The sequence below is a fragment of the Phodopus roborovskii genome, unplaced genomic scaffold (genome assembly GCF_943737965.1).
Source record: "Phodopus roborovskii unplaced genomic scaffold, PHOROB, whole genome shotgun sequence".
NCBI classification, from domain to species: Eukaryota; Metazoa; Chordata; class Mammalia; order Rodentia; family Cricetidae; genus Phodopus; species Phodopus roborovskii.
In genome coordinates this window covers 33,262,965-33,280,667 of record NW_026126433.1, presented here as the reverse complement: position 1 = coordinate 33,280,667, position 17,703 = coordinate 33,262,965, and the positions used below count along the sequence as shown (strand labels likewise).

The following is a 17,703-nucleotide window of genomic DNA, read 5'->3' as shown; positions in this document are numbered from 1 at the left end:
CAATTGGAATTTCGAAAACTTTCGTCAGAAATTTGTGGGTGGAAACTTCCTGGGGTTGCTGAGAGCTTTCTGAGAGGCTTCTCAGCTTCTGATGCAAAGTGAGTGGGTGTCTCACAGAGAAGAGGGTGTTTCCCTTGACTGTGGAAACTTTATAAAGAGAATGCACGCACTTACCATCTCTGGAACAGTCAACATCAGGTGTCCTGATCTCCACACTTCAAGAGTCTCCGCAAGATTGAGAGAAGAAAACCCTTTCCCAGGATAGGGTACCATGCAGCAGCCTGTGAATTATGCATGTCCCGAAATTTATTGGGTGGAAAACAGTGCCACTTCTCCTTGGGCTCCTTCAGGATCAATTTTTCCCTGTCCATCCTCTGTGCCTGGAAGGCTGGACCAAAGGAGACCACCGCCACCGCCACCGCCACCACCGATACCACCTCCATCGCAACCATCACCACCGATACCACCACCATCTCCACAGCTGCAACTGCCCTGTCTAAAGAGGAAGGACCACAGCATAGATCATTGGCTACCGGTGATATTTTTCATGGTTCTGGCGGCTTTGGTTGGATTGGGGTTAGGAATGTATCAGCTTTTCCATCTGCAGAAGGAGCTGGCAGAACTCCGTGAGGTAAGCCTGGTGCGTGGATCAATAACGCCCCCAAGTCCCTGAGTGCAACACGACTGAGCTGCGTGTGGGTCACTGTGTTGCTTGAAGTGATTTAGTTTTTCTGTTTGTTTGTTTTAATGTTTAATAATTTTAACCCCCTCCGCTTTAGGAAGGGTTGGTATATCATTTTTGTTCCGTAGTTGGAGAGACAGGCTCACTCCCTCAAAGGCAGTGGTTCTCAACATGTGGGTTGCGACCCCTAGGAGGTGGTTAAATGACTCTTTTACGGGGTTTGCATATCAGATATCCTGGATATCAGATATTCAATAGCAAAATTGCACTATAAATAACAATGAACTGTATTAAAAGGTTGTCGCAGCATTAGGAAGGTTGAGAACCACTGGTAAAAGAGAATATTTCCCATCTTTTAGAGAATTGAGGCAAATAAGTGTTCCTTTCTCAGTTGTCAAGAATGATTCAAGGAAAAAAATCAATTTTGAATCTTGCTTTGAAGTGTAGAATAAATCTGTTTGAAAAGACTTGGAAGTCTTCGTACGACTCCAAATACCATTGTGTGGCTCAAGTTTAAGTCGGGCCAGGATCACAAGTATCTGAGTTCTTTTTCTAGGGACTAATGGGATTTTCTTCCTGCTTGGCTTAAATAACTCCCCACTTATTGTATGAATCTTTCTCTTTCACTAGTTCACCAACCAAAGCTTTAAAGTATCATCTTTGGAAAAGCAAATACGTAAGTACTTTTATGTGTGTCTTTTGAATTCCCCAAGGTAGTCCTCAACACTGAACAGAATTGGGAGGATGCCTGGGAGTTCCCCCATTCTTGGGCTTACAATTCCTTCACAAGAACCTGGGGAACTTAAGACTTCAAATTCAGTCTGGTTCCGTGAACTACAAGAAAATATTGGACACAGTTTACTGCTCAATAGCCATGTATCTGAATGAACACTGCACATAACTCAAATGAATTTGAGCTTGATTTTGGGAAGAGACACACACAGCCCTGGGCCTCTCCCTTTCCCCCTTCCCTAAGTGTCTTGGTCCCATCTCACATGGTGGTAGCTGTGACTCCTCAGGACAGAAGGGTAGTAAACACAGACATAAATGTTTCTGGGGATGTCCTCTCCTCCTTTTAAACTAAAAGTGACTACTCAAGAATGAAGCCGTATTTTTAAAATATCATGTAAGATACAACAATTTTAGAAGTAAACCCATTGCTTTCATTAATGTGCTTCTTCTGAAATTGTAAGACGTTTGGGGAAGACTTTAGCCATTGTCCACAGGACTGTACACCTTTCCCACAGAGTACTTAAGATGCCTTTGATGAGTTTGATGATAAACCACCATCACATACACACATATTACATTCAGGCTAAGAGGAAGAAGACCAGTTTAAACACAAAATTTGAGAGCATGGTTTCAGGAGATTGAACAGAGATTTCAGGATCTACTTTATATGTCTTGGACTCAGGTTCATGAAGCTTTATACTTCCTTTGAACTGGAAAGGAGCTTATGGGGAAAGGGATCTACTTCCCATTTTCTAGGAGATATACAAAATACTGAGCAATTAGGTGCAATGCCCAAGCCTTCTGGTATGAAACTGGGAAAGAGGAGAACAGTCCTCCTATGTCTTGTTACATATAGGGCTTTCTGACTCACAGAGAAACTCTCACTTCTCCCCAAAATGGTGTAAAGCGGTTGCCTTTGCAAAATCAAAGGGCAGTTTTATCCTACTAACTTTGAAGAAAGCTGAAAGGCAAGAGACAACAGTGGCCATTCATTAAGGAGAGCTGGCTCCATTCTCAGAAAGTGGCCAGTCAGCCTGCCTGAGAATAAGAGCTCTTGCAGGGGCCACCATGGAGTGCTCTGGTTTTCAGCTCGGCATTCAAGTCTCTAAGCACCAGAAAACCCAGATTGCACAGGGACAGTGGAAATAACTCATTAGGAAAACGAAACCTCTCAGGACTTCTACAGTGAAATCACTTTGAAAATTAGTGGAACGTGGCTTGTGTACATGTGTTAATCACTCCCTGTCACCCACTCCATGGAGTCATTTTAGTGAATAAAAGTCAAATGGACAGATGAGTCAGGTCTACCTACCCCAGCAGTTATCTTTTTTACATCAATGTAGATGGCCAGAAATTGATAACCTGTCACAAGAAAGTTAAAATAGCAACTTTGCTCTTAAGAGGAGAAAGGGGTATTTATTTCTTCCACCAAATTTCACAAAAATAAGGAAACAAAAAATTTAAAATATGTGTGAGGAAAAAGGCTGTATCTGGCACAAGTTTCATCTAGCATGCATGGAAGTTGTTGTAAGTACCCCGAAGAACACGAGGAAAGTTCATTCTAAGGGGTTGAACTGTTAGTCTGCCTTGTAATCTCACAACTAAAAGATTCTCTTAGGAAAATAGTTGGAGGTATAGATAAAAATTGATATATATAGTGTGTTCATCTCTTTCTTTTATCTCTTTTCATTTTTTCTTTTCTGTTTTACTTTCTTTCCTTCTTTAAGGTGTGCACCACCACCACCTGGCTTTTCTGTTTTAAAAAAGATTTATTTATTTTTATTTTAGACTCATTGGTGTTTTTCATGCATGTCTGTGTGAGGGTGCCAGATTCCCTGGAACTGGAGCTACAGACAGTTGTGAGCCACCACGTGGGTGCTGGGAATTGAACTCAGGTCCCCTGGAAGAACAGCTTGTGCTCTTAACCTCTGAACCATCTCTCCAGCCCTATTTATCAGTTTCTTAAAAAAAAAAAAGAAACAATTTGGAAGAATAGGAGATAAGTTGAATACATTGTGGCACATTAATAGAATACCATTATGAATGGCACTAAAACAGAAGTATCTCCTTGTAGGATTTTTAATGCCATGAATATTGTGCATTTTATATTGTTAGATAAATAGACTAGTTATCAAAGGCTGCTTTTAGTTTAATACTCATTATAAAGTACATCTGCATGCTTTTAACTTCTAAGGAAAGAACAAACCAATATAGCAAGTGATTTTTTTTCCTGGAAGATACTATAGCTATCATAGATTTCTTTTTTCCATTTAAAATACTTTTCCCAACAATTTATTTATCTTATTGTGTGCTTACATACACACGTGCATATGTATTGCCACAGCTTGTGTGTGGAGGTCAGAGAATAACTTGTGGGGATTGTTCTCTCCTTCTGCCTGTGGGTTTGAGGAATCAAATTCAGTCCTCAGCCTTGTCAGCAAGTTCCCCAGCCATCTAGCCAGCCCTATTTCTTCTGATGCTTCTACCTTCTCCGTGGTTAGATAATTGGATGTTTTGCTTACAGACAAGGTTTTTAGAGAACCTCCTGTGACTGAGATGAGTCTTGGTGTTTGAGAATGAGAGAGAAAAAGATGGATGCCTGTTGTCATTGATCTTATAGCACAGTGGAGAAGAGGAACAAAAAGAAACCAACAATACAATTCTAAATAGTATTAAGGGTGATCCAAAGTAGAGAAGCCTGGAAAAGTTCTTTATAAAGTTGTCTATGCTGATGCACGTGGAAGCTATCAGAAGTCCCTCAAAGAGAAGAGTATGGGTCATGGAGCACAGAGGACATTCCACGTTGCACATGCAAAGAGCCTGGGGGCAGGAAAAAGACTTTCTTTATATTTCTGATTATTTCCAGGACCCATGCAGCAGATATTTATAGGAGTATATTTTATGGGAGTAACATTGTGCTAGGGTCTATGAGAAATATAAAGTTAAGCAACATGTGGTTCTTTGCTCCATTTCCTGTTACTGCATGGCAGAATGCCAGGTCATCTGCTCTCATGGTTTGTGGTGTGTAAGAGGTCCAGTCTTGCCTATTCTGTTCCCTCACACTTTCTTCAAGAAAAGTTGTTCTAGGTGCTAGAAAGGTCATGATTGTTTAAATAATGTTTTCAGCAGACAGGGATATTTTCCACCCTGGGTGTGTTTTATAGTCTTGTCCCAAGCCTAAGGTGGACAAGCACCCTCCCATAAATGTTTTTTGAATATATTAGTTAATTGAATTAATGAAGCCCAGTACTAGACTTTTACCTTAACTGAGATATTTGAAGTTAGAGAAATACTGTTTATTTGAAAAGATGTTATCAATTTTAATGACTTCACTTTAATTTACTGATGCTATGCTAAACAAGGCTAAATGATCTTGTGACTTAACTATATAGTAAAATGGTATGAGGGGAAGACTTGGTAGCCAGGATCCTAAAGCCCAGAAATGTTAGTACTAGTTTAGATCATAAAGTGCTTATTCTAGAGAGCTACTATTTCCCTGAACATGAAATAAGTAAAGACAGGTTTTTTTTTTGTTTTGTTTTTTTTTTGTAGTTGCACCAGCAAGGAGCAGCCAGAACTATCAAGAGAGGCAAAGAAAGGGGGATTTTAGCCTTTGAAGGGTGAAGGATCATATTTGACAAAAGATGTGCAAGGATTTCCCAAAGGAAGAGCAGTGAAAGATGGTCATTAGAGAATTGATAGGAATTTAACACAGAGATCTCAGCTGGAGGGTATTCCAGACAGCATGAGAAAAAGCCCAGGGGCAGGGAAGAAGGGGCCATAACTAGGTCATAGAACCTATGCTGTATTCAAGAGTTTGATGGGATGGAATAGGGGGAGTAAAACTGATACCACATATAGAGAAAGATGATGGAGTAAAATTGTGGACAACCTCATGATTGATAAGGAGGTCTTAATATAATTAACTTGGGAGTAGATTATAGACTGGTGCCCAGGAGGTGAATCAGTAGCCTATCAGTCAACACAGTCACGGTATACAGACCATGGATTTACAGTCAGCCTGCAGTGTCCATTGCATCCACCATTAGAGTCAGTCAGCTCTAATGTCTTTTTGCCAATTATAATTATGGCAATGAAGGGCCCAAGGCAAGTTCTAAATGGAGTAAATGAAATGGCTGCTTTGTGCAGCGAAATTTGTTTTCATTATGTTTTTATCATTACTTATGTGTATACATCTGTTTTTTCTGTCTTGTCTTTTTAAACTGTTTTTAAATTACAGATATTTCAGACATGAGTTCCACAGTTTAGATTTTTCTTGATAAGTGTGTACTAGAATATTTCTCTCTCTGAAAAACATATATTTAAATAGTGAGGTTTAGAGTCCCAATCAAGATAGTAGTTGGCATCTATCATAATAATTTACACATGTCTTTTATCTTTCTATGATGCAGACCACCCCAGTCAGCCCTTTGAGAAAGACAAGCCGAGGTGTGTGGCCCACTTAACAGGTTTGTGTCTGGAGGGACTGGATAAGGACAGAAAGTCTTTGGAAAAATGTGGACCAACTGCTCAATTTCCATTGTAGGATCTTGGAAAGTATTATTGACAATTGTATTAACCACTCAAGACCATTCATATCTGTGGAATTTCATAAGCCTAATCTGACAATTCTAATGTTATAGAGTTGTGTATGACTTGATCTTGGCTGTAAAATGTGCACTCATGAAAATGGAGCTGATCTCAAAGCTCTAACCTCTAGATGGGTGATACAGAAACCTGGTGCCACACAGATATGAAGGGAGACGAGAGTGACAGCTGTAGCCAGTTTCAAAGTATAGACAGTAATGAGGATGCACATAAAACTGATGACCAAGGATAGGGACTTTCTGTTGCATTTCCTTCACGATGGGAAATGATCATTTTCACCATGCGGGTTGTGCAAGAGCATGCACGTGCACACACACATGCACACACCTGTCTGGGCTAGATAAATTAGACCTGGAGCATATTCTCCGTTGGCTCTGGAGCTCACAAGCTCTGACTCAGTACACATCTCCTGTAGATAACAGCCTGCTGGGGAGGGTGGCTTAAGGGTAGAGTGGAAATACATTCCTGTGTGCAGTGTGTAGGATTCTCATTGCCACCTTGCCTCAACCTCTTGGTGACCTCTGTTAAAGACAAGTCTGGTCCACACAGGAGCCCCAATCATCATTTTCATGAGAGGAGGAGATGGCTGCCTTAATTGAGAGGAGTGTGACACCAACACTGGGAAGGTGGTATGCATCTGCCACACTTCAGGAGTTGGCATTGTTGGCGCTTCATGTGAGGGATGTGACAGTCACAGGTACAGGGCTGTTAATGGAATCTGCCCAAGTTTTCCCTTGCCTCTCAATGGGGGGTTCAGCTGCTATGATCTATCATTCCACCTGGCCTCAAGGGCTAAAGAACACATGGGAGAGAGTAAGGGTACATGTGACATATGCATTATATTTGATGTGACTACAGCATGAGGAAATACAAACGTAAGGAAGGGAGTTTACCAGGCTGACAGTTCTATGATAGAAACATAAAGAGCAGTTATCTCCACTCTCAAGGAATCCCTCTGTCCATTAGATAAACCAAGAGAGATCATTTACAAAGAAAAAACTGTGCATTCTTTTCAACTATTCCAAAATCCACAAGGGGACTTGCAACGTAAGTCCAAGAGGAGCAATCATTGGATGGTGGGGGGTGCACTGTTTTGATTAAGAAGAGATAGTCCTGGCATTTGTGGGCTTTCAGACCATGATTATAAAGTGAAGACGTGGTTTAGTATAATATGGTATGGGCAACTCTACTAGAAATATAAACTTTAAAAATGTAGGTAAATATCACAAGAATAGGTATACCATGGCTCCTGTCATCACTTGGAGACTGTAGAAAAATGGTTCACAAACACTTACTGAGTATTTGCTGTGTGTAGATACATAATGCTGTGTGAGCAAAATGGAAGGGGATTAGCCCAAAATAAGAGGCTAAGGAATCCAAACTAAACAAAGAAGTGGATCACATAATCATTAGATTTTGTCTGATTATAGAACTCTGGAGATCCTTCTCTTTATGGAGGGATTCGCAAGCTTAGAAGTGTTGGTTTAGATCATAAAACATTTATTCCAGAGAGCTAAAATTATCCTAATAGTGTTCCTTGAGATTGATCAGAGGCACACACTAAATTCACCCCAATCACATGGATGATTAAATTGGGGTGAACAATTTGATAAAGGTGTTGAACCATGTGATGGACCATGCTTTGAGTCCTCATTCTGGATAAAGCTTTTGTTAAGGAAGGGCCCATAGTTTTCCCTTGGAAACTTCGTTTTCAGATGTATGAGATCTTCTGGCTGAAAGTTCTTCTCTGGTTTATTACAGGCAATCCCAGCTCAAAGTCTGTCCTTCTGGAGTGGGAAGACACATATGGGACTGCTCTGATCTCCGGAGTGAAGTATAAGAAAGGTGGCCTTGTGATCAGTGACCCTGGGTTGTACTTTGTGTATTCCAAAGTATACTTCCGGGGTCATTCTTGCAACAATCAGCCCCTGAGTCACAAGGTCTACATGAGGAACTCTAAGTATCTTGGGGATCTGGTGCTAATGGAGGAGAAGAAGTTGAACTACTGCACTACTGTAGGCCAGATGTGGGCCCACAGCAGCTATCTGGGGGCAGTGTTCAATCTTACCAGTGCTGACCATTTATATGTCAACATATCTCAACTCTCTCTGATTAATTTTGAGGAATCTAAGACTTTTTTCGGCTTATATAAGCTTTAAAAAAGAAAAGCACTTTAGAATTATCCATTACTCCTCATTATGGGCACTGGAAATACTGTCTTGAGTGACAGTCTTTTTTAGACCAATTGAGATTTTAATCAAGACAAAATGAGCCACAAGGACCTTGTGATCACAAGGTTCAACAGGTCAGCTTTCCTTCACTTCCCAGAGGTCCATGGAGTGGTCCTTAATGCCTCCATCATGAGCCAGATGGAAGGAGGACTGTGGCCTAGGAACATAAAGCTTTGGGCTGCCACGTGATGATGCCTGTGCAAGAGAAGGAACTGTCTGACCTTAAATGACCAAGAACATTTTAGCCATTGAAGAGGACACTTTTAAACTCACCTTTTGGGGTGGGTCTACTTGCTACCTCAGGGGAGGCCATCTTTTAGAGACATAGTTATGATATGAATATAGAAGGTATGGGAAATGGGGCCAGGTTTGACTGATAAGCTAGAGACTGAAAGAGGCCAATGTCTCATTGGCGGCATCTTTACTTTCAACTGGTGTTTTCTGAGCCAATCTTTGATAACTAAGATAACTAAGAGGGAAGTTTGAGGCACAAATCATTCCCTACACAGTGCAATTGTGTCTGTGTGTGTTTGTATGTATGAGAGAGCAGACAGACAGAATCTAGAGAGTCATATAAATAGAATGTGTGTATTACAAAATACATACTAGAAATATGTGTTACAATTGACGGTAGATATCTGAATGTTTCTTGGCAATAAACTCTAATAGTCTTCAAAAACCTTTTATTATCAGCTACTAATGCTGTTTTCATTTAAGAGAACTAGTATTTATATCTTTTGTGCATCTTAGTGAAGAAATGACAAATAAAAATTGTATTGTAGAATATAGAAAAGGATTAAGGGTATAGTGTTTGGAAGTCAGTGAGATGTGCTTATTGTTTCTTTTCTCCATGGTTTCTTCATTCATAATGACTGTGGAACATTTTGAGAAAGATTTGCAAAGGTGAGCAGAACAGTGTGGCAAATTCTTCTATCTTTGTTAGCTCCTCTTCTTTTCTCTCTAGCTGCTCTCCTCTGGATCTCACATTACCATGAGTTTTGTTTACCACCATTATGGCCAATGTAAACTGACCCAAATTTCCACATATATGAAGGCAGCTCATCTTCTCTGGGGGCAGAGCCACAGCGAAGTAGAAAAGATACATGCCTTGTGGTAAAAACTTGGAGTTGATCTTTGTTCTTGTTCTTAGCTCACTTTACAGTCTGGTAGATCACTTGCCCTCTGATGTGCAGAAAAAAGTTGATATATGTGTAATGTATGTGCAGCCTCTTTAATGTGTATAGAACTTTGTATAAATTATCCAAGGGGGGAGTTTGAAGCCACAGATGGGAGGAAAAGTTAAAAAGAAAACTGAAACATACCTCAATCCCTAACACTATATACAAGAAAGATATTATTAAGTACCCGACATTCCCAGAAATTAAATAGGGGAGGAAGAAGGGAAAGTGTCAAGTCAGCAGAACCTAAGCTATCATTCAAAAGAGTCAGTAAATGTTTCCTCAATAAACTGAGGGACAAAACCAAAGTCTCAGGTTGGAAAGTATCAACTTCTCATCTTCAGGCTGTTCTGTCTGACATCTGGTTGGGTGGGTGGGTTCCTTCGAGGAGAATGTCTGGGAGGTATTTGGTATTTTGGTTATAGATTTGTCTTTCCAGACCTTGTGATGAAATCCCCTTCATCTTTTTCCTTATATTTTGGCTTCAGTCATCAAAGATGCCTGTTCCAAGGATCATGGGACATTTTCTGGATATTTTTATTTTCTTTGTCAATGAGCATTTCTAGACAATCATACTAGACCAAAGAAGAAGTAAGTATGGAGGCAGAGACATCTTGAGATTGGTGGATGTTATAATCTAGCAGTCAAGCTGCTCTTATATTCATCTCTCAGGGGTGCCTTTGGGGTTGTATTAATAGCTCACTACACTTGAAGTATTGTGATTCTTGGCCCTTTGTCAAAGATCAAGTATAGTATTAGTTCCGGTGAAAAGATGCTAGCAATACCTTTAGAAACCTTGATTTTTCTTTAATTTAAAACACAAGTAATGTTAAAACCAAAACATTTTGAATGTATTCATTGAAAATGAGATCTCTCATGTTTCTTAACAAAGGATGATTAAAGACAAAGTTCAGCACAGATATACATAGAAAAGTCACTTCTAGTTCAATGGTTTGAGGTTTTCTTTTCTAACATCTAACAGCACACAACACCCATTCTTTTCTTAGCCCCTCAAACTGGTGGCTTTGTGTTCTCTGAAGTAGGTTTTGACTTACCACAGCTTAACAGGAAAAGAGCTTTCCTGTGGCCATCATCAGAGGAGTATCTATTCTGAGGCACTTTCAGAAGAGGGAAATGGAGGGGGAAACCTAGCCACTCAAAACCAAAGTAGATGCTCACCTTCATGGGCTAAGGCTTAGACATTCCCTAGTTCTTATCAAAAGAAGTGGAGAGACCATGTGTGAAATTATATATATTTAAAGGTGCCTGGGTAGTTCTACTTTGGGGTTCTTTTTCTTACCTAATGTGATAGGTCCAAGTTATCTAGAAAATGAGAAACAGGACACATCATTTAGCGTATTTTTAGACAGCAATGAGCCAAGCTTTACGTGTTGCAGCCTTTGGTAGTGCCAGGGATCTTTAGGGTTCACCTGGAACCCCACCAGACTTGGCCACATAGGTGGCTCAGCAGGCATCTTGTTTCTTACAGTTCACTTTGGAGGCAGCAGAGTGTCTTCTCAATGGTGACCTGATCACCTCTGTTGGGGGATGTCGTTTTGTATATGTTTCTCTTGTTGGTTGATGAATAAAACACTGTTTGGCCAATAGAGGCAGGAAGATAGGCGGGACTAGATAAGGAGAATTCTGGGAAAGGTAAGCAGAGAGACGCCATGTAGCTGTGAAAGGAATAACTGGTCTGGGCATTTTTGGTAAGCCAAGACCATGTGGAAATACTTAGATTAATAGAAATGGGTTAATAATTAAGACAGAACTAGACAGTAAGATGCACTAGCCATGGTCAACAGTTTTATAATTAATATAGCTTCTTGAGTTTATTTAGGGCTGAAGCGGCAGCAGGACCTGGCAGGAAAGAATCTCCAGCAACACACCTCTGCCCCCAGATCTGCCAAATTGTGACACACATCTCTATGCTTCTGAAAATTTATCTTCAGAATAAGGAAATGCAACATTTATCCTCTACCATTCAGAGGTTTCCTCAGAGCTGGGGGGGAGTCACTCTTTCTTCTATAGGATGACATGAATCTCATGCTCACATTCTATAGGAGCTCTAATCTTTACATTTTCTAAGACTGGCAAGGGAGACACCCTTTCTCTATAAATGGGCACTGCCCATTACAACAGGTTTCCTGGCTCTCATAAATTCTAGTTGTGGATGCTCTAACAGGGCACTTGTCACTCCCAAAGTAAAGTAATTTATTGCCTCCAAAGCATCCCTACAGCAATGTGCGTAGACAAAGTTTACTGAAGGTTTAGAGTAATGCAGAGAGAGAGACAGAGTGCACACAGTATAACATGTGAAATTGAGTATTAGAGGTCACCATTTTCAAACTCACAAATATGTACTTGAGTAGACACTCAAAATTCTGGTATTTAAAATAATAATATGATATTCATTTATGCTACAAGTACTTTTTAATGTTTTTACTGACTAATTTTATTCTTTGACAATTTCATGCAAGTATATAATGTATACTGATTACTTTCTCCCTATACTCTTTCTTATTTCCTTCCAACCTCCTTTACCTCTTACCAGTCCCTTTGTAAGATATGTGGTTTTTGGTTTTGTTTTGTGATTAATTTAGGTTAACACAGGCCACCTATGTAAACAATTAGATTTGATCTATTTGAGCTTGGTGGGATCACATAACCCAAAGCAATTACTACCTCTCTCCATGACTCTGTCAGTAGCAAACAGTTTAGCAGTCAAGGGCAGTGACCTATGAGGCACTCCTCTATCTGTGTTTGACTTTTGTTAATAGCCCTAGTCTTGTACAGCCCCAGTGCAAACAGCTATTGGGCATTTATGATTAAAATGGCTATTTCTTACCCAGATGATAACATTTTACATTCCTTCTCTCAATCTTTTGGCCATTAGACTCTTCCTAGCCACTCTTTTATAGTGTTCTGAGTCTTAAGATGTGCTGTAAATGTCTGTAATGCTGTAAATGAAGGTTGAGCATTCACCCACCATTTGTGACCAGCACTTTGTGTACATGAGTCTCTTAACTCACCACCATTCATTGCAAAAAAAAACTTCTGTGATTAAGGATAAAAGCAACATTTGTCTATGGGTATGATATGAATATTTACAAGGCAGTTTGCTGCTATGAAAACTGGGCAGAATCATAACATCCAACTTCTCCTGCTAGGGTCTATGATCCCCCCGCCCCAGTGAGTATTCTTTGACTAGGTTTATAGTACCAGGAATGGCTTCACTCCTATGGATCAAGTCTCAAATCCAGTTGAAGAGTTGTTTGTTACATCTATAACAGAAGTGCCACTACAACACAAGTGGGTACATCTTACTGGAAGTTACCAAGTGTCTTTTCTTTAAAAGTCTACCATATAGGAGAAACTTTCCTAAGGAATGCAATGATAGAGTCCTTTATGAAGTTTATTTTAATGGCAAAGGGGAAGAGAGACAATAAAAATATACAGGTATATACCTATTACTCCTATACTCAGGAGACTGGGGTAGAAAGATTGCATGTTTGAGGTCAGTTTAGGTTACACGAGTTCCTGTTATCCAGAAGAAAACACACAAATATTTAATGTCATGTGGTTGTAAGTGTTATGAAGAAAACTGGGTAAGGTGGTAGTGGTAGAAAGTGATGGTTATTGAAAATAGGGAAAACAAGACACCCAGATATCTAGGATAGAGCACTCCAAGCAGAGAAGTTGCAAGTGCAGAGCCTTGATAGAAAGTTGTTACCTTTTATTCTAGTGTTGGAAACTTGATCCATGAATTGATAGTTTGGGAATGTGGAACAAACCTACTAAGACATGACTAGGTCATGAAAGCAGAGCCTTCGTGAATGGATTTACTTTAATTTTCATTTTTTTTTTTTGCATGACCAGACTAATAATATGTGCACTATGATTTTGGTTTTGCTTTTTAAAAACATGTGCTATTGTCCTTTTGCTTTCTGCCAAGTTATGGAAGAGCACTAAGACTGTTATCAAAGGCCACCACTATGTCCTGCCCATAGTTATGCCCATGGGCTTCCTATTCCTTAGAACCACATTCTTCATCTTATAAGCTATTCAATAAGTGGTATTGCATTATAGCAATCAAAAACAGAGTCAGAGTAACACTATAGATAGAAATCACAGGGTCTTAGAGTAGTTCTTAGTTTTCTCTAGCTTCTTCCTAAGAGCTATGTTCTCTCTGCTTCCATCTGAACTCCCAGAACAACCACTACGCTATCAATGGCAACCCAGTTGTCTCAAGGTAAGAAAGGAAAAGATTGAACTCATGGTAAGAAGGCCTGGGTTGAGTCCAGTCTCTGACACTTTATTAACTGTGTGTGTGTGTGTGTGTGTGTGTGTGTGATTTTTTTTATTATTATTATTTATTTTTCATGTCGATCCCAGTTCCCTCTCCCTCTCACCCTCCCTCCCTCTCTCCATCCCTCCCTCTTACCCTTTCTCCTCCCTCACATGCACCATGACCACCCTCCCCTCCCATTCCCCCACCCCCATTCCACATGTAGAGCTATGCCATCCAGTCCCATGAGCACTGTGTGATTCCTAATCTTTGTGTGTGTGTGTGTGCTTCATACAATATATTTTGACTATGTTTTTCCCCTTTAATTCTTCCCAGATCATCCCCACCTCTTTACCCACCCAACTTAATGTTATCCCCCTCTAAAACAAACAAATAAATATAAAACCAACTCTCTCTTACACACACAAACTCTCTCTCTCTGTGTCTCTCTCTATCTCTGCCTCTCTCACTCTCTCTCTCTCTCTCACACACACAGCACACACACACACACACACACACACACACGTACTTACCAAAACAGACATCAAAATAAACAAGTCAAGGACTAATAAGACCAAAAATGCCCAAACAAAGCAAACGGAGAAAGGGAAAAAAGCCCATAAATATACCATTGGGTTTTGTCTGATGTTGTTCATCAGCTCTGAAGTGTGCTTTATATGATACTTCATTGGAGAAAATTTATTTTTCTTTTGTCAGTGGGTATCAGCTACAGGTAGATGCTAGGTTAGAGGTGGATGTCCATGTCCACTTCCCTCTCACAGTGCTGGAACCCTGACTTGCTCCAATATATGGTTTTTACATTGTATCCCTTTCTTAATCCTTTACAGAAATGCTGTTGATGCCAAATGAGAGGAAACCACTTCATGACTTGCAAAGACTACTGGAGGGAGATTAGAGGAATTGTTGTAGTCCTCAACAACTTTCTTCATAGTCATGATAAGATAAATTCTTGGGCATGTGAGATGGCTCAACAGGCAAAGGTACTTGCCTAGAAAAAGCTAGTTCCCTGAGGTTAATCTGCATGTAAAGGTGGTAAGAGAAAACTGGCTCCACAAAGTTGTCTTCTGACCTCCACACATGTGTTATGACGTATGTGCCTACACACATCACACACACACACACAGTGTATTTATACATACATGCACAGAGAAAATTAAGATTTCCTTCTCTTTAATTTTTTATATAGGATCCGTGAAGAAAAATACGTTCAAGTGTAAAAATAACCTGTATGAGCTACAGATAGAAAAATTATTATCTCTTGAGGTATGAAAGTAAAAGAATACAATTTTATATTAGCCATCGTCTTTAAAAATTAGTTTATATGGGCTTTGGTGGCACACGCCTTTAATCCCAGAATTCAGGAGGCAAAGGCAGGCAGATCTCTGTGAGTTCGAGGCCAGCCTGGTCTACAAAGCTACACAGAGAAACCCTGTCTCTAAAAAAAAAAGAGCAAAAAATTAATTTATAGTTATTATACGCATAAGAACAACTGGTTTACGTCAGACTTTATACATGTTGGATGAGATACTGGATATATTCTGTTATCATTATATACAAAATCTAGTATGATTAGCCATGTTTTAATTAGCATACAAAATAATGGGACTTACAACTTACTCATACATCCATATCATGTATTTTGCTCATATTAATTTCTAGTTACATTCCCTTGTTCCTCTCTCTTCTTTCCATGGTCCTTTTCCCCCTTCTGTTTTCTTGTCATAAATAGATACATATACTTAAATCTATGTTCTCAATCTGAAATAAAACATTGTACTTGTCCATTTGACTTCCTGAGTCTGGTTTAATTTTCCTAACTTGATAACCTACAGTTGCATTAATTTTCTTACAGATATAATTTGCTATCCTGATGACTGTGTCTTTTAAGTCCTAAAATACAATTTTAAAAGATGACATTTAAACATTTAGTTGGGGTAATAGGACATTTAAGCTTAGTGTTATCCTTGATGGTAGTTGCCATCTTCATTAAACCTGGGATCATGTCAGGAGATGTGAATTGCAAAGGGAATCCCCCTCCTCCACTACAGCTTGCCATAGAGGGGTTAGAACCTCTTCATTCTCATATTGCAGCCCCACTTTCTGTGGGTGAACCACTTCAAAGACTATGTGAAGTTTTGGTAAGAGACACCCTTGATGTTATCAACTTTTTAAATGTTTAAATATGTAATTATGTAAGATAAGAACCATTGCAAATGAGACAACAGCCATTTCTTGATTTCTTGGCTTCTATGAGCATGGATAGATCTTTTGGGTTCATCTCTTTTAGACTTCATACTTCATCCACTCTAGCCCAACACTGTTCTTACTCTATTTCTAATCTGTAGAAGGAAATGTGTATACATTTTTGGGGGGTTGAAAAAGTTCTAGAAGTTGTCAATCATTGGAAGAGAAGTTTCATGAATCTACAAAGAGACTTTCTCTGGTCTGAAATAAATTAACTAAGATTCCTAGACCTTCACCAAAAATATTAATGTCTAGACTGAAAAGACATTAGATTCATTGAGAAGAGGTGACACCCTTTAACTAGGTGGTGAGAAAGAGACACAGAGGTGTTAAACAGAACTCTGAAGTGTGAGCTCTAATGGAAAAATTGTCTTAACCTCAGCATCCTCTTTGCATCATTGGGTGCTGTATTCTGGTTTTCTAAGAAATTCAGAAGGCTTCTGCAGGGGTCTGGGAACAGTGATGACAAGAAGAAACTAGCAAGGCTGGAGTCTGCTAAGACTTCGGTTGGAGTTGTGTTTTGGGGGTCCTGTTGTTGCTAACTTGGCTAGGCAGCCAGCTTTCCAACCTGTTCAATGAATATGAAGATTGCTTCTGTTCTAGCAGAGAATGTAGCCAGGAGTCAAGATGAGCACATAGCAAATCCACATTTGCTTAGGGATGACTTTTCTGCCTTACATTCAAGCTTTATTTATGGTTCACTGGATGGGTAAATACAGAAACTTTTAAGTGAAAAGAAATAGAAAATTTACTATAAGATCTGTGTTGCCTTCAAATCATGAATTATGTATATGGAAAGAATGCATTGCCTCTCTTTGAGTAGAGTTATGTAAGGTGCCTATATTTAGGTTAGATCATCCTCATAACAACCACCTTAGCCAAGCAATACTGACTGCAGCTTGTGAGAAATCTGCTAGGCATTCACAGAGATCAAGTAACTTTTAAGTGGCTCCAGAGTAGCAGTGTTAGAACTCAAGATTAGGCTTCTCAGATCTGGAAACAGTTACTCACATATCAGTTTGCCTTATGGCCTCACTATAACCACCAATATTCAGTTTTTTAACAACCGTTTATTAAGTACATGCCAGGAATCAAGCATTGTTTTGAGAATAGTATAGTGAGCAGGAAAAGTAGTTTTGATTATTCTTTCATTAATTTTTATTTTGGGTCCTGGGGTGCAAGCCCAGGGCTGTGAACTTGCTAGGTAAGCACTCTTATTACTAAGTACATCCACAAATTCTGGTTAATTCTTATTAAATTTAATCCTGAATGAGATTCAAAAATGAGAGAAAAAACTAAACAAGAAGATAAACACATAAACTTAGAAATTATTAGGCAATGTTAAATTCCATTTTGAGAATTAAAATAGAAGATAAGCTAAAAAGAGACTAGATAATGACACTAGAGAGAGGACTCTCTGAGGTTAGGAACCCTCACCCTAATGATATTGTGTGGAAAGACAGTCAAAATACATTACTTAATTATATGGAAATGCCTTTATGAACCCCCTTACTTTATATAGTCAATATGTGCTAGTGATTATAGTAAAGAGAGGGTCATTTAAAAAAAAAACCAGTGTGGAGATGAAGACGTAGCTTAGGGGTCACTAGGTTTCATCCCTACCACTATCACAATAACAAAATTATAAATAGCATAAATAAAATAAAAAACGGCAGTACAATCACTAGGAAGAGATCATTTTAGAGAGCAGAAACAGCC

At 39.3% G+C, this 17,703-nt stretch overlaps 1 protein-coding gene across 1 annotated transcript; it reads left to right on the top strand.

Annotated features, from left to right (window-relative positions):
• The first annotated feature begins 225 nt into the window (after positions 1-225).
• On the top strand, positions 226-9,312 carry Faslg (Fas ligand). The gene is made up of 4 exons (XM_051185726.1): positions 226-631; positions 1,313-1,358; positions 5,827-5,883; positions 7,784-9,312. Exons 1-4 carry the CDS (start codon positions 272-274, stop codon positions 8,179-8,181), a joined length of 861 nt encoding a protein of 286 aa, XP_051041683.1. The 5' UTR covers positions 226-271; the 3' UTR covers positions 8,182-9,312.
• The last annotated feature ends 8,391 nt before the right edge of the window (positions 9,313-17,703 follow it).